The sequence below is a fragment of the Drosophila navojoa genome, chromosome 2, assembly GCF_054131105.1.
Source record: "Drosophila navojoa isolate 15081-1374.11 chromosome 2, UAZ_NAV_1.0, whole genome shotgun sequence".
In the NCBI taxonomy this organism is placed as follows: Eukaryota; Metazoa; Arthropoda; class Insecta; order Diptera; family Drosophilidae; genus Drosophila; species Drosophila navojoa.
This window is the reverse complement of record NC_142890.1, coordinates 26,936,502-26,953,204: the sequence shown is the minus strand read 5'-3', so window position 1 is coordinate 26,953,204 and position 16,703 is coordinate 26,936,502. Positions and strand designations below refer to the sequence as shown.

Below are 16,703 nucleotides of genomic sequence, written 5' to 3'. Positions count from 1 at the left end.
CTGTGCCTTCGAATGCTGCCAGGCAGAGCGCGGCCCGGCTTAATGGGGCCAGCAGTTCCGGATATGGGAGCCGTGTTAAGTGGGGTCTACGAACCCTGAAGAAGCAGCAGCAGCAGCAGCAGGGGCAGCAGGAGCAGAGGCAATACAGCTGGCAGCAGCTGCCATCCCATTTTAACCCTAGCCAGACACAAGCATTAACGCCCTTCCAGAGATACAACTCGCTCTCGGGTTAGCTAGTTATTTAAGCAAATGTTTGAACTGCTGCCATATCAGTTGCTATCAATGTGTGTGTGTGTGTACATGTGTGTGTGTACATGTGTGTGTGGCCTTACGACGATTAAATGGATTTGATTTTGGGGCTAGCAAAGGCTCTGATTCCAGTTTGTTTATGTATGCTAATATAGGCTGCATATTTGTGGCTGAGCTTGTTTTAGGATTATGAAATTCGAATTGGAAATTGCGCCCAGAGACGACTAGCACAGCCTAGCGTAGCTGTTGGCTAATCGAGCATAAGTTAAGTCAAAGATATAATATGTTCGCTTGAGCATATGGTAAGCTGACTTAAGACAAATGAATATTGTTCAAGCAGTTTCAACTAGACACGAAAGAAATACTATCATTTAAAGATGATATTTAAGTAAACTTCAACGCAATAAATTTTTAAATTTTATATGCTGTGTGCAGGTTAAAGGGTTACACTGAGTACCGTTTATAACTTTAGCCTTTTTAAGTGAATATTTTAATGGCATGTACAAGCCTAACAATCCCTGCAATTCTCATTATAGGCATAACATTGATGTATCATGTACATGTACATCTACATTAATCTACCAGAAACATTCCTTAACATTCTCTTAACAAAACAGTTTAGCTAAACTTGAGCTCTTTAACGATTTCATGTTCGCTTTAAGCTCTTACAGCAATTACATGCTCCGGCTTCACCGAAACAACTTTCACTCATGTGGGATCGTTGCACTTGTAATGTGGCGCCAGTCTGAACACCTTCGCCTGCCTCAACGAAACACATTCTCAGGGCATCCGCCAGCACATTCTCATTTAATGCAATTTAAAATGGAATTGCATTTTATTTGCAGAACTTCATTAGCAAAAACTGTTCAGCAAATTCATTACGACTCTGCCAATGACTATCAAAATGTAGGGCACTACGAATGGCTGCTGTCAACCAAAAGTTGACTGTCACACACACTCATGCACTCCGACACACACACACGAAATGCACACCTACGAGCACTCGAAATGTCTTCTCGAGTGCGGAAATATTTAAAGTGTCACACACGCTGTTCGGAAATTAAATGTGAGCATTGCTTCTGCTCAACCAGTAAAAGTGGCCCCGGGTATGAGAGCTGGCTGAACGGGAAACGGAAAACAGTCGCCCCATTACACTGTGCAACAGCATAATTATATATATATACATGTATACTATATATCGTATACATATACGATGAGTGTTAACATTTATTACTGTTAAGCAAAAGTCTGTACAGGCAAAATGACCTTACATATATATATTATTTATATATGTATTATTGTAGAACTTGTTTTGTAGGACACGGTAAATATGTACAGGTAAAGTGTTTTTATCATTTCACGAAATTATTTTCAAAAACATTTACATGTTTTAATGACTCTTTCTGTTATGCTGAAAATTAAATAGATTGGGCTTGGGTTTAGTTGAATGGGTTGGCATGGAAAGTTTCTTGGGCAAACAAAAAAGAATTTCATTTTATTACTCAGTTAAGTGGTTTTCGGTATTATGATTATTATAATAATACACCATCTTCATAAGGTCTCTAAAAAAATTCATGAAAATATTTCTGAAACATACGATGAATGTGAAATCAGTTCGAAAAGCGACTACCAATGATTATATATATTATGTAAAGAATCTCAGATATACATCAAACAGAACAGGCAAAGGAAAATGTGGTTAGTGCTGAAGCGATTCGAAGATCAGTTCATAGAATTTCGCCATTCACTGACCATCTTTGCCTGTTTTATAATCGAATATATGATATTTTGTCTGGTCTGTATGCTATTTCATCTTCTTGTTTGATTGGGCCACTTTCTCTCACAAATAATTTCATTTGTATACAATATTGTCTAGACGAACCGCAACACATCTCAATCGCACATCAAACAGCAGTGACCTTAGAAGTGCTTAGCCAAATGACCAGGCACATCTGCGACTCTCTTGAACACATATTCATGCTCATTTACCTTCCCCTCTTCTTTTAATTAACCGTTGGTCAACGGCTGCACAGAAAAGAAGGCAAGAAAGAAAAGAGGAATGGCCATTGAGGTGACTAATACATTAATCAGCAATTTTGTGGCTTAGTGCTCCATCCTCAGTTTATATAGTCGACCTGCCGTGTGAATGGCCAGAGCTAGAGCCAGAGGCAGAGACAGAGCCCGTACAGTGCCTGCTAGCAGTCGAGGTGTCTGTCCCGCCTTTCGCTGTGAACGTGGCACAATAACAAAACGACATTGTTCGCTTTTGTTGTGGCATCTTCCAGTCTCCTCCAGCCCTTCGCATAAGCATCCTTCCATTTTCATTGCACACTTTTCGGAGTGTCTGCTCTGCATATTTCTGTTGGTTGTCGGCCGAAGGCGTTTAAAGTTTTGTGTTCTGTGTTTTGGGCTTTGATTTTTAAGTGTTTTGCGGTTAGTTTTTTGAGTGGAGAGTTTACTTTGCGTTGTGCTGCGTTACGTTGCGATGCATTGCTTTACGTGGTGTTGCGTTACGTTTGCTTTGGCCACCGCCTTTGCAGCACTGTTTGCGGTGCGTATACGTAACATTGTTGCACACACAAACACATGCACATAGTATGCGGTTATTTCTATTAAATTCAACTGTCGTGCAGTGGTTCAACTTTTCGCACAGTTTCATCTGCTTTTGTAAGCCACCAGAAATGCTCATACATATATGTTTTTCGGTTGGGATTCACGCTGCAACAAAAAAACTTTTTCCGGTTTCGCATAATATTTGCGTTTAACTCCTTTTCCTGATGCATTTTCGGTCGAAAATTAGTTGGATTTCATTGCAGCTTAAGAGTAAAAGTTTTTAATGAGCAACTAAGCTGGAATTTCAGAATACTTATGCAATGAAAATCGGGTAATGCAAATGAATTATAATTCGAGAGAACAGCAAATCCATAGACATATCATATTCTATTATATTTCTCTAAGCTATTTGCAGCAGCTCCTCCTTCCGCCTGGTAGCTGCTGACTGCAATGTTCCCTGCTGCTGCTGCTGCTGCTGCTGTTGTTGTTGTCCGTTGAATAATTTACAGAAATATTGCACAGAGTTTGCCCAGTGCGCTGCTTGAGCTCATTTTAAGTAAACATAGACTTGACATTTTCACTTTATTTATTGCACACACACATCGGGATAGACGTTCACGTCCTGCTGGCAACAACAATTGGAGAGCTCGCTCCAAGCGTTTGCTCAAGTGTGTGAGATTACATAATAGAAACCGCAAATAAATATATCGCGTACCATAGCCACATGACATACGCAGCAATAACAACAAGCAGCTATGTACGAACATGTGTCTCCGGAGACAGCAAGTGCTGCTCGCTTCCTTCTGCCAGAGTACTTGCAGCTCTGCAAGAAAATCAGCGGTAGCAGGAGCAGGAGCAGCTAACGGGTAAAAATAAGTGGAAAAGAAGACCACCGAGAGACTCGTACCTTGGGCCATACATTCATGATGAGTGCTCCCCCTGCCCAACCTTTTCAGCCCCGGGCTGGCACTGCGGGAGGCGGGGAGGATGGGCTTGAAGGTGCAGAGACTTGCCTCTTGGCTGTTGTCTGTATCGAGGTCAAAGCGCATAACTTAAGTAGCCGACAATAAAATGCATAACATGGCGCTCGGGCCAAAAGGCAAAAAGCAAACCTGAGCGAAAATGTAGAAAATATGGCTCTATTTATTTGTACATTAGGCTAACAAGAAGAAGAAGACGATGCGGCAGCAGCACCAGAAGATGTTGAAATACGCGCCTGACAAGTATTTCTTCTATATATGTATATATGTGTGTGTGTGTGCTCTTATACCCTTCGCTAAAGCAACGCCCCGTTTTCCCTCGGCTTCCACCTGGCTGTAGCAGCTGCTAGCAAAAGGCCAAGTGTTGTGCTTGACATGTGCCGAGAACCCATTGAGCACAGTCCTGACTATACGTTCTTGTTGCTATATTTGTGCATACGTGGGTGTGTGTGAGGTTGTGTGTGTCCTGCTGGGGCCATAATAATTTCACGCTGCGCTGCAAAGGCTGCTGAGATCGAGGCATAAACCATATTTGAGTCCTTTGGCGCATACGTCAAATAATCAAAGCAAATGAAGTTCTGACACTATATGAAATTGGATTAGAAATGTTTTTTATTAAAGTGAATGAATGAAAAGCAAAAAAAAAAGATTTAATGTACTTTCAAGAGTTCTATAAGCTGAGGAGTCGAGCAGAGTTTTACAGAGTGAAGGAATAAAATAAAATGTGATAAGAAGTGGAGCTCTATATATACTGATAAATATGTATTTAGTATTTTAATGTACTATTTCTGCTTTGATCTACACACAAAGAACTTTTCACATTGCCTGCGTTTGCTGATTTCTAATGCCTTTTGCGCCCACGAATTGCGTATTGAGCGTATTTGGTGCGCTCAGAGAACTTTCGGACAATACAAACCGCATAATTAAGCGCTGAAGTGTGCAACCGACAACGGCGTCAGCTATTTGAAAATTGTTAACAATGCGCATTACGTATACGCCATGTGGTGATTGTAGTTTTTTTTTGGTTTTTTTTTACTCTGCCCACACACAGATACCAGGACATGTACAACAATCCGATAAAAGCCACTAATTTGGAGCATCGCGACGTCGTGCTGGACATACTCTCCGATGCCCGGGTCGTGGGCCCGCTGCTGCAGACGGGCATGTTCCATGCGGATGTGAATCGACGCAATTATATGTACGTATTCGGACACAACAGCGCAACGGGACCCTATGCAAATGTAAGTAAGAGAGCATTTGAATTACTATATTTGTGTATATATGTGTATGCGTAAGGATGGTATTTGTGTGGCCAAATGGATTTTTGATATTGTGTGCGCCGTCAAGCTGGTATTCTAATTAAGCGGCGCATTTCATTTAACTGTTGTGGTCAATTCTCGAAAAACATAAACGGCATAGGAACTCACTCCCCATGGCGACTCTTTGGTTAGCTGCTCTCTGCTGGGTCATTCCATCATTGGCTGCCATTTTAGCTTTTCAGCAAAACAATTCACAACTTTGCAGCTGTACGGGCCGCGGCGCGTAACGATCGTAATAAAGGCAATGAACTGCCTTCCACTCCAGCGAGAACAGCAGCAGCAACACGCGCAACAAAAACAACTTTAAGTTGAGGCCAAGTCGCTAAGTAGACAACGAACCACTTCAGTCTGGTCGAGGGGAATGTACGTTACGGCTTTTGTTTTTGGCTTTGTGGCCCGCGGGCGGCTCACTGGTTGAGTGGTTGAGTGGTTGAATGGCTGGCTGACTGGCTGGTTGCCCGTTTGCCTCGACCAACTTGTCTGGTTATTTGTGTCTCTGCCGACAGAGTCTGTCCCGGGCGTCAGTCCGTGCACCGCAGCTCTTGGCTGCTGTTTTTATGGCTTTGCCATGCTTATGGATTTGTTAGTGATTGCCATGGGAAGATAGCCTGTGTTGCTCCAGCTATTGCTACTCTATACGTTCAGTTTGTTATGATTAAATGTGTCTATCGATTTGTAATTAGGATGCGAGCACAGCCATTCGATAGGGGATAATACAACAAATTTGATAGCCTGATTGTCGCATGAACCACTTTGATTCGCATTAATGAAAATTGAATAAGCATTTCGAATTTGCCTTAGATTGAAGCTGATATATTGCCAAGAAAGCAATTTCAAATTGTCAAATAGCCAACAATATATGGGATTGAATTAAGAGCCCAGCAGGCAGAGCATAGAAGACAAAGAGAACATTTAAATATTTAAGCTTAGACAAGGCTTATAAAAACATTGAATATTTATTTGGCAATTGAATAGACAAATTAATTGAATTTAAAATATTATTGATTTTCATTTGTTTAATCTTTACGAATATATTTATATAAATCAAGAATTTTTTATATATTAATGTTTATTATTTCTTTATTATTTATTTTTATTTTTTTCTTCACATAAACTAATGAAAAATTCAAAGCAAAAACAATTACTTTTTATTCTTGTTTATATTTAATCATTTTTATTTTTACGAAAGAAAAATTAAAAATAAATTCCATTTAAAGTAATAAAAAGTTTAAGTTCGTATACAATTGAATTGAATAACATCGAAATAAATCATCTAACAAGAAAAAAGTTCTTATAGCGAACGTAAACCATTTGACAGTATACAAAATAATTCCTGATGTATTCGTAAGACTTTAAATACCCGTCAGAATACATCCGACAGCCGAGCCTGACAAACGGCCAAATGAGAGAGAATGAGACAGGAACAACAACATCATCCAGCAAATCCCCAAATAAGGAGCACTAAAACAGAAATAATGAATGGGGAGAACACATATAAAAATCTAAATAAAGAGAACCAAAGCAACGAAAAAAAATACATATACAAATAAAACAAATAAGGGAAAAAAGCGAGAAGTTATTATTTCGCATTATATTTTTGGGAAAGTTTAGCTTCGGCTCTGGCGCTAATCGTATTTTTATGACCCGCGCTGGCCAAGGGCGGAGGGTCCGTGAGCTGGACATAAACCATGACCAAGTCAACTAAGACCCAACTAAATGAAAATAGACGTCGATGGGGCTCTCGATGCACTCGACTGGCTCTTTCAAATGCGACAACAATTTGTGGCTGAGTGGAAAGTGCAACAACTTTTTAATGGCCGGCAATTAAAGCATCAGAATATACTCTATACAGAGTGTATAAGGAGCGAGCAAAAATATATATTACTAATAAATAATGAGCAAACGAGCTGCAGTGCTTAAACTTTGTGTATAAACTTTTGTTTATTTTCTTCTTCCTTTTCTCCCTCTCCCTCTCTCATATTAAATTGTAGTTGTTTGCTAAAAGTGGCTTAATAATAGATGAGAGCATGTGCCATAGCTTAAGCGACATTTATATTTATGCGCTCGAGATGAGAAGAAATGCGACGACGATCAGCGTAAAGCGCCAAAGCGCATTAGTTGCAAATAAATTATGAAATGAAATGAAATTCACTTAAATAATTCATGCCAAAGGCGAAGCCAAAACGCTGCTACGATGAGCATGAGCATGAGCATGAGCATGAGCATGAGCTGGATTCTTGGTTACGAACTGGCTGGCTGCCGTTTGCCTACAAATTATCGCAGCGACAGCCCAAGTCCTGGGGCCCATGTGCCAGACAAATAAACAAGCCCAAGCCCACCCACACAGCCACACACACACACACACTCACACATAGAAGCAGACACATTTATACAGTTTGTGTTAGGCGAGCTTTAACAATGCCGCAACATTTTTCTCCGGCATTTTATTTTTATTTATTTGGCCATTTGCTTTGTTGCCTGTCAGAGGCCAAAGCCAAAAACTCAACTAAAACGCGCACATTTCTGCATAAACTGCGCTGCCTCCGCTGCACTTGTGACCAAGTACTCGGATACCCTATAATCTGAAACGAAGTGAAACGAGTCGCTTAAAGCTAGGACATGCTATCCGAAAGAATTTTCCATGCAAGCTTCTCTTAGGCTAGAAAGTGATATTTAATTTTAATATTTTTCAGCATATTTAAAAATTTAATTTGTTTCAATTTCTGCTCAATGGGTCAAAGGGTCTGCAAAGGGTATATATATATAGAGGCTACACTCACGCCTTTGTCCATGGATAGTTACTTCTATGCTAGGCTACTTAAGCATACCAGCTGGCGACCACGCCCAATCCACGCCACTTGAAACTGACAAACTGACTGACTGACTGACTGGCTGACTGGCTCCGCTCTCCTCCGCAAAGCTCTCGTCTATCTCTGAGTTAAGCTGCGGGCATATTGTAAAACTTTTTGGCACATGTCTTGCATGTTTGCAGCTGCGAAGCTGCCGTCCAAGGACCCCAGAAGAGACACTCAGTTCTGTCTGAATGCGGCTCAAGGCGATTGTTTAACTGGCTAGAATGATGCGTGTAAAAGCCGTTCTTAAACGCAGCCAAATTCAATTGCATTACAGTCAGCCCATGGAATGAAAGATATTTATATCTATTTTTAACATTTATATAAGAGCTAAGAGAATTACAAAAAGTATTTTTCATATGAATAGATATTTTAGGCTGCAGCTAATAGAGTTAAATTTTCTTTAAAGGAATTCCAAATATTCGAGAATATTTTTGTTATTAATAATACATATTTAATATGTTTTAGCATAATAAAGTCTGCATATTTGATACGCACCCACAGCATCATACCGAGCATTCCAACTATGTCTGCTTTGAGCCCTTTTGTCGGCCCTTCTCTGCCTGGTGAAAGTTTCGAGCTGCCTTTTTGATAAGAATGCGAAATAAATTGTGAAAGGAAGGAAACAGAATTCATAAAAATAAATATAATAAAAACGAAACTAAAATTTTTATTTGCGTCGCGCGGGCCAAAAACTTTTCTTCATTCACAATTTTTTGTCTTCTCTTCCTTTCGTCCTTTTTTGCTGCCGTTGACCGCATTCATAAAAGAAATGCGTCTCAAGACTTGGGTAAATAATAAAAAACTTTTGCAACGTGACGCGAAATGTGTGGGTATTCTTTGGGGCTCCAGTAACTCAAAAAAAAAAAAAAAAAAAAAAAAAAAAACAAAAAAAAAAAACAAAGATGACTCCGGCGAAACTAAAGCAACTGGTCCGAAATTTCTAATTACGAAATAGAAAATTACAAATTAAAGACGCCCCCAGCTTCGACGTGGGCGTGTCAGCCGAAGCTTATAAAAGCCCATTAAGATGAGTAACAAATTACGACCTGCCCTCCTCTGGCCACGGGGGGTCGAAGTTCATGCCACGCCTGCTGTCGTTTACATTAGGGCCAATTTGGCAAACACTTTTGCCAATTCCCGAGGTTGACGCTTAGGCAAATTGTTGCTTCCGCTGGCTTTGGGCTAAAGCGGAAGTCAAACAGAACGAGCGAATGAGAGAGAGAGACAGAGAGAGAGAGAGAGCTAGACAGACAGCTCGATGGGGCAAAACAAACAGAAGCATAAATTACAACAAAATTAACGCGTGTATTTTAAATTGAGTTTCCGGGTTTTATTTATACGTTCATATTCAATTTCAATGGCGTAGGAAGTCAGCCGAAAATAATTTAATAACAGTTTGTGATTTTAAATATTCATATCGAAAACGTTTGTGCCGGACTTAATTAAAAGGTCACTGAAAACAGCTCTTTGAATCGTTTGTTTTATTTAACAATCATTTATGACAACCGTACGGGAAACTGTGTAAATTTTGTTTACTTTAAACTCTAAAACTGTGCCAATAGCAGACCCGCAATATCCTGCGTAATCCAATTGTTGTCTGTTGAACTTTCTATTATTATACTTCAATGGCTTTCAAATAAACATGTGCTGGTTGTTTGGCAACAATTCGGGCCATAAACAAGTATTTTTTGTGGTCCATACAATTCGGCTTGTCTCAGATAAAAAGTTGACTGAACCTCACAAAAGGGCAACAGAACTTGTCTCTGTTCCATGCTGGCTGACTGTCTCTGCCTTTGCTCGTCTTCCTTACTTTCGATATTTGCACATTTCATAGAATAGAAAATCAAAATCAAAAATGACATTTATCATTCATAAACGCCAACAAAAGCCGGCGACAACCATGAAAATGAGCCAAAAGCAGCTTACGCAAACGCCACAATGGACGACACCGATTTTTATGAGCGCCAAAGCGAAATGCTTTGTGACTTTGTTACATTTTTCATGGCAACAGTAAAAAGTTGGCTTTATTGCCCACCTACTTACGACTGCAGTTGTTGCGCCGCCCCTCCCTCCCACTGTCCGCTTGCCCACAAACTGTCCGACAGACTGGCCAAATATTTATGCAGGCAAAGCCAAGAAGATTGATGCTGACTGGCCAAAAGCTGCTGAATAGCATTTTCCCTTGATCTGGTGTCTGATGTCTGTTACAATTTTCACCACGTTTTCAATGCATATCATAAATCTCGCTGAGGGTATATTGATTTTCTATAGCAGGCCGACAAATATCTAAAAACAATTTGGTGGATTACAAATGAATAAAGCGAAATTTGAAGAGAAAAGAAATAAAATAAATAAATTGAATAAAGTCAAGCTATTTTAAATTGAATGGGTAAAGTTGGGATTCAATATTATTTAAAAAATATTTTAAAAATATTAATCATATATATGAAGCGAAATAAATATAAACTAAAAGCAATAAATGCTGAATAATATAAAAATATATAATAAGTATTTTAATATTGTAAATGCTTGAGCTATATCTCGAATTTTATATTATATATACATACACATATCAGATTTCTCTAAATTTATTTTTTTTGTATCAAACATTTCTTATAATTATTGAAAAATATATATTAAATAATACTTTTCATTTCTGTATAATAATTTATGAAAAATATAAACTTTAATATATATTACAAATACATTTTTATTTATTTTAATATATGCTTTTAAATTTATTACTTTGCAAAAATAAATTTCAATATATTTATAACAATATTTAATTTATTTATTAAATGTCAATTTGCATATATTTATATATATTAAAAGTATATTATTTTTATTTATTTTAATTTAAGTTTTATATTTATTTAATATAAACAGAATATTCAATTGGCATATTCACTCCTTAGAAAATTTAATATTAACAGAATACTTAAATTGAATATTAGCTTTATTTCTTCACACTAAATAAGAGTATTTGAAATATTTCTTATTTCTTAATGTGCCTGCTCATCTGTTTCAATTGCAGCTACCGCACAGCATAATGGGCGAGGAGCTGGCGTTCGTTTTTGGTGCGCCGCTGGCGCCGGCCGGCCCATTTCCCAGCCACAACTATTCCGTGCAGGAAAAGCTGCTTTCCGAGGCGGTAATGGCATATTGGACGAACTTCGTGAAGACCGGGTGAGTAGTGCCTGAGCCAAGGGCGAATTGAAGAGTGCATTTGCAGAGAGTTTGCGATTGGAAACGTTGCGGGGGGCAGCCGCAGACGAAGAAGGGTGGAATAGCCAGTGGGCCATCACAGAGAGGGGAGGAGGCTGTGGGTGTCGGGCTGCACGACTAGTCGCAGCTCTGCATGCAAATGCGACAGAGACTGCGGATGCGATTGCGAATGCGAATGCGATATGCAGGGAGCTGGGCTGCGGCACGTTTTGCAATCTGCAACGCTCGGACAGCGAAATGAATAGAATTTTTACTGCCGTTTTTATGATTATTTCGATGCAAAAACAACTCCAAAAACGGGCCATAAGCAGGACATGCAAATATTATTAGTGCGCCCCTCCAGCCAAATGGCAATCAAAGCCAAAATCAGAGATCGTTAGCAGACATTTCGGATTATATTTTTGCCCTACTCGTTTCTCCACTCCACTCTCTTTATCTCTCTCTCCTTCACTCTCTAATATCTGTGAGGTCATTAGCAATGTGAGCATGAGATTGAAAAGCAAGAGAAAGCAGGAAATATTAGAGCAAATGCGGCTTAAGGCGAGACCAACATGAAGATTTGAGTGTTAAGGGCAAATGGGAATATTACGAGATACTATATTTATATACTCTATCGTAGTATAATAATTTCTTTTGTATATATATATATTTATGATTATCAATCTCTGCTTTTAGCAACCCGAAAGCACCTTGGAAGGGAACATTTCTGAACTCGCATGTGCTGGAGTGGGATCGCTATGACTTGGATTGGCCAGAGTTCAACAAGCGTGCCCAGGCCTATCTCAATATTGGTGAGTGCAGCACGCTCCATTTCCACTACTCTAACATCTAATCACATTCACATTCGCGCTTTTGATTTGGACAGGCATTCCGCCGACAGTGGGCTACAAATACCGTCAGATCTATATGAACTTCTGGAACAAAGAGCTGCCGGACGAGTTGAATCAAATTGCGGCCATACAGCAGCAGCAGCTGGCCGGAAACGAGGTGATTACGGGCCACATGAGTAAGTACGGGCCGCGTGACAATGGCGCCGAGGATCCGGTGCGTACGCTCAAATTGCTGCTCCAGGAGCCGGTGGCAACGGGCAGCGGGCAGCTCGAAACAGCTGCGGAAAACATGTACAATGCCCCGCCCACATTTGGCCACGTGCACAGGCTGCAGCAGCAACACCAGCAACACCAGCAGCAGCAGGGCAGCGAAGGCGTGGCCGCCACTTCCGTGGAGGAGGCGACACCTAACAGCGATTACGGGGAGTACGGGGCATCGGCCTCCCCGGCGACTCCCGGCGAGCCCATTGCCAAATCGGAGACCACCCTGCAGCTGCTCATCGCACTCATTGCCATCTTCCTGGTGCTGAATGTGGTCATATACACCACGTTCCTGGTGCGGCAGCGCCGCAAGCGCAGCACCACGATGCAGCGCAAGCTGGGCGGCAACATCCTCAGCTACGACGGCGCCAACGACGACGAGCTGAAGCGCTGCAGCAAGTCGCGCGATGGCGACGAGAGCTACATCCTGGACATTGTGCGCAAATCGAACACCTACGAGGCCATCAAGACGGGCCAACGCTCGCCCATCAACGGCTACGCCATGCAGCGGCAGTTGAGCAGCTCCACGGTGGACACGCACACCAAGGTCTGCGAGTGGATGTCCGCCACGCAGCACCAGCAGTCGCTCACCAGCAAGGCGGGCAGCTTCAACACGACGCCACCGCCGGCGGCGGCGGTGCAGTGCGACGGGCGCATCATCATTTGCCAGGACATCGAGGTGGCCGACGCAGAGCTGCTGACGCCGCAGCACATGCACGAGGGGCAGGAGGGCGTGCACTATGAGCTGCTGCTGCAGCGCCAGCACTCGGCCCTGACCGAGCCCTGCGAGGCCGCGCTGCAGCCACAGCATTGCCACTCGCACTCGGATCCCGTGGACATGATCCTGGCCGCCGACGAGCAGGTCACCAGCTTTGTGCACGCCGACGATGTGGACATCAATGTGACCAGCCGCGACGAGGCGGCCCTGGTGCTGCAGCCCCTCAGCGCCGCACAGCAGCTGGAGCTGCTGCGGCAACGCAACTACCCGAAGGTGCTGCCCACGGCGCAGGACTTGCGCGCTAGCCACAGCTACAAGCGCAACTCGCTGCCGCCGCAGAACTACGCCACGGCGCCGCTGCCGCCGCCGCGCACTATCAGCAGCACACTGGGCCGGAGGCGGCGAGACAGCAGCAACATAACCACATCCCCGCTAATGGTGGCCCAGGACTGCGGCGAGGAGGAGCCGCGCGAGCCGCCCATCACCCAGAACACGCTGATTGTGGGCCCCATTGTGCCCAAATCGCCGGCAGCCTCGCTTAAGCGGATTAAGCCGCCGACTCCTGGCGGGCCAGAAGCGCCACTGAGCACGCTGAGCACGTTGAGCGGCTCATTCCAGTCGTTCGAGTCGGTGCCGCCGACGCACGAGGCAACGCCGCCCCAGGGAGAGCGCACCGAGTGCGTCTATGCCATTGCGGCGAGTGCCAGCGTGGGCTCCATGCCGGGCAGCAGCTGGTCAGCGCCCAACGGCGATGTCTACGCGCAGCCCATGAAGTCAGCCTCGAGGACATCGCTAATACCGCGTCCTCTGCAGACGCCAGCAACGACGCCAGCAACGACGCCAGCAGAGACGGCAGCTGTCACACAGCAGGTGTCAACGGCAGCTGCCACTACGTGCGAACAAAGCTCCGCGCCTCCGGCCCCGATCCCAACCCCAGCCTCAGCCACGCCCAGTCGCATACCGCAACTGCAGCGGCAGGCATCCAGCAAGGAGCTGTCGCCGGCTGACAGCCAGTCGACAGCGGATGCCACAACAGCATCAAATTCACGCATAGACTCCACCATCTCGAGTGGCTCATCGGCCTCGACCGCCTCCTGGTGCAACTCCACGACATCCTCGTCCTCCTCGTCCACCGGGACTGTGCGCACGGAACTGCAGCCGAGCCGCAGCATCGCAACCCATATATAGGACTGCAGTTGACGCCCTGCTGCGGTCCGCTAAGCAGCTCTTGCCAAATCCGTTGACGGCTCGGCTTGTGGTGACTGCGAGTGCTCGGCATTTGCTGGTGTTTGCGCGAAATTTAATAATACATTCTGGCCAAAAGTTTATCTTTGACTTGACGGTCGGAGGAGCCGTGCAGCTGCTCGAGCATGGCAGGACCTGCGGCAGCTCGTGGTCGCCTTTGTTGGTAAAAGTTTTGCCAGCTGCAAGTTGCGCCAAGGCTTTGATTCAAATTAGAGAGAACGAATATCGAAATAACTAATGGAAATTCAATTCGAGTCAAGGCGAGTTTGGCCAACAAATTGTGGTCAAAGCAAGAGAAAAAAACGAAAAGCTGCAGCTCACCATAAACATAAAAAAGAAGTCTTAATTAGTTAATTGAAATAGAAATGGAAGAAAAGTCAAGCAGAACTCCTTATTAGTTAAGCGTAACGAACTATAAGAATAGAAGCTTAAGAGAATCAAAAATCACTTGATTGGAATATTAATTGCTGCTGATTAAAGAAACTTAAAGTAGTTGCAGATATTTAAATCAAAGTTTACAAATTATCAGAAACCAAAGAGACAAACGAATCAAACCAAATAAGAACTACTTTACCTTTGTATAAATATTTGTATAAATATCCCCAACAAGTATTATGAGAGGAAAATGTGGGAGCTACTGATTATTTCATGTAGCATATATTTAACATAAGTATATTATAAGTATATCATAGGAACTAATTAAACAAGTAACGCAAATTGGGCACAATTTAAGGACATTATGGCAGAAGTAGAAGTTGAGTTTATTTATGTAGGCTAATTGCAAATGGAAAAGGAAAAAAGTTTGTCCTCTGTGCGCTACCTGCAAAATGAGCACGAACAATGCGAAATTTGATTGGCCCAAACGATTGGCAAACAGGAGCCCTTTCATAAGTAGTTGCTGCTGGCACGAGGAGCAGCAGGAGCAGCAGCAACGGCAAAACTGTTGGCTATGTCAACATTTGAATAGTTGCAAATATTTCAAATATTTTGAGATACTTAGCCGCTGGGAGTTCCGTCAAACTTGTCACCGCAAAATAGTTGCCAAGCAGTTGCCTAAACTCCATCCTGGCTGCAGGAAGTTCAGCGCCTTTATCCTGGGCTTTACTTTTGTTCTCGCTGCGAATTGAGTTATTGTGTCGACTTTGTCGCTTTTCGCTTGGCATTTTATGCAAATTGCTGTCAGGCAACAACTTTGCCCAAAAATTCCCTCGCTCTTTCTCTGTTCTTTCTTCATCTCGAAGAAAAGTTAAAGTCCCTGCCATAAACAGGGCGAAGAACCAAAGTTGTAATTAAATATTGCGCCCAATTGGATTGTTTGGCTGGCGCCCAGGTACAAAAGGCATTCTCATATTTTCGCTTTTGCATAAATAGTATGTTTATATTTGTCTTGCGCTAATTTCGTTAAGTACTTTTGTACTTCATTAGCAGAGACCCAAAGGCAGCCAATTAGACTCGATGTATATATATATAGATATAAATATAACTAAAAGCTAACTAAAATGTATCTATATCTAGAAAGTTTCTTCTGCTTTGACACATATTTGCACTTCAAAGAACGACAAGGCAACAACAAAACATCCTGCGGCATCTCATATGACTGACTCGGCTCCTGCTCTCTATCGGCTCTGAGTGTTAGTTTGGCGCAATTGCCAACATTCTTCTGCACCATTCTCTACACTCAATTTGCATCACATTTCATTCAGTTTTTCTTTTCCTTTGTTTTGGCTTTCCTCTTTCTGCTCTAACTTTTCTCACATATGGGCTCTCTAGCAGTTTGAATATTTGTGCATTTGTGAGTCTTCTGCATGATGAACTGCATGAAGCTTTAAGCATTTAGTTAATTAAACCGAGCTAGGTTCATAAACCTCTTACAAACATTTAACAAAACTGTTACAAATACTTAGAAAAACAACGGAAGAAATTTTATTTCAGAAACATCTCTCAATCCAACACTCTTCAAGGCACATGAAATAGTTCACCGACTCTGTATCAAATTCCAACAGCATGAAATTCTATGCCGACTACAGAAATTGGGTAGGATGATTTATGTTTTTTACTCAACAATTTGAGACTCAACAACTGTTTATTACTCTATTCTAATGGAGCCAATACTATATTTGAGCAAATATGAAAATTTTATGTGTTCATTGGTTAAACTAATTCATTTTTTAAACAATTATTTTTCACTGAGATTCTTCTCTATTGTTCTATTTTGATATATATTCATTTTTCTATTTTATTCAAGTCTTTCCTAAAGTCGCTTCAATTATTAAATATCTCTATTATTTTTAATATTTTTATATTCGTTCATTTTTCACTTTTAATTGAATTGTAAATGAAACCTAAAATTTTCTATCTAAGCTCTAAGCTTATTCGCATTGTTTGAAACTTTTTAGCTGATGCTAAAATCACAGAGACTGCTTCAACATTTGACCATCGACCAGAAAGTAACTGAAAGTTAGCAGCAA

General features: G+C 42.0%; 1 protein-coding gene across 1 annotated transcript in view; it reads left to right on the top strand.

The window, feature by feature from the left end:
* The window catches only part of Nlg1 (Neuroligin 1), a 46,495-nt gene extending 31,951 nt beyond the window's left edge, over window positions 1–14,544 (top strand). Inside the window, exons 9-12 of the mRNA XM_030383681.2 lie at window positions 4,834–5,023; window positions 10,991–11,142; window positions 11,857–11,972; window positions 12,047–14,544. Coding sequence (XP_030239541.1) covers window positions 4,834–5,023; window positions 10,991–11,142; window positions 11,857–11,972; window positions 12,047–14,178 — 2,590 coding nt within the window. The 3' untranslated portion in view covers window positions 14,179–14,544. The remainder of the gene's footprint in view (window positions 1–4,833; window positions 5,024–10,990; window positions 11,143–11,856; window positions 11,973–12,046) is intronic.
* Window positions 14,545–16,703: the final 2,159 nt, after the last annotated feature.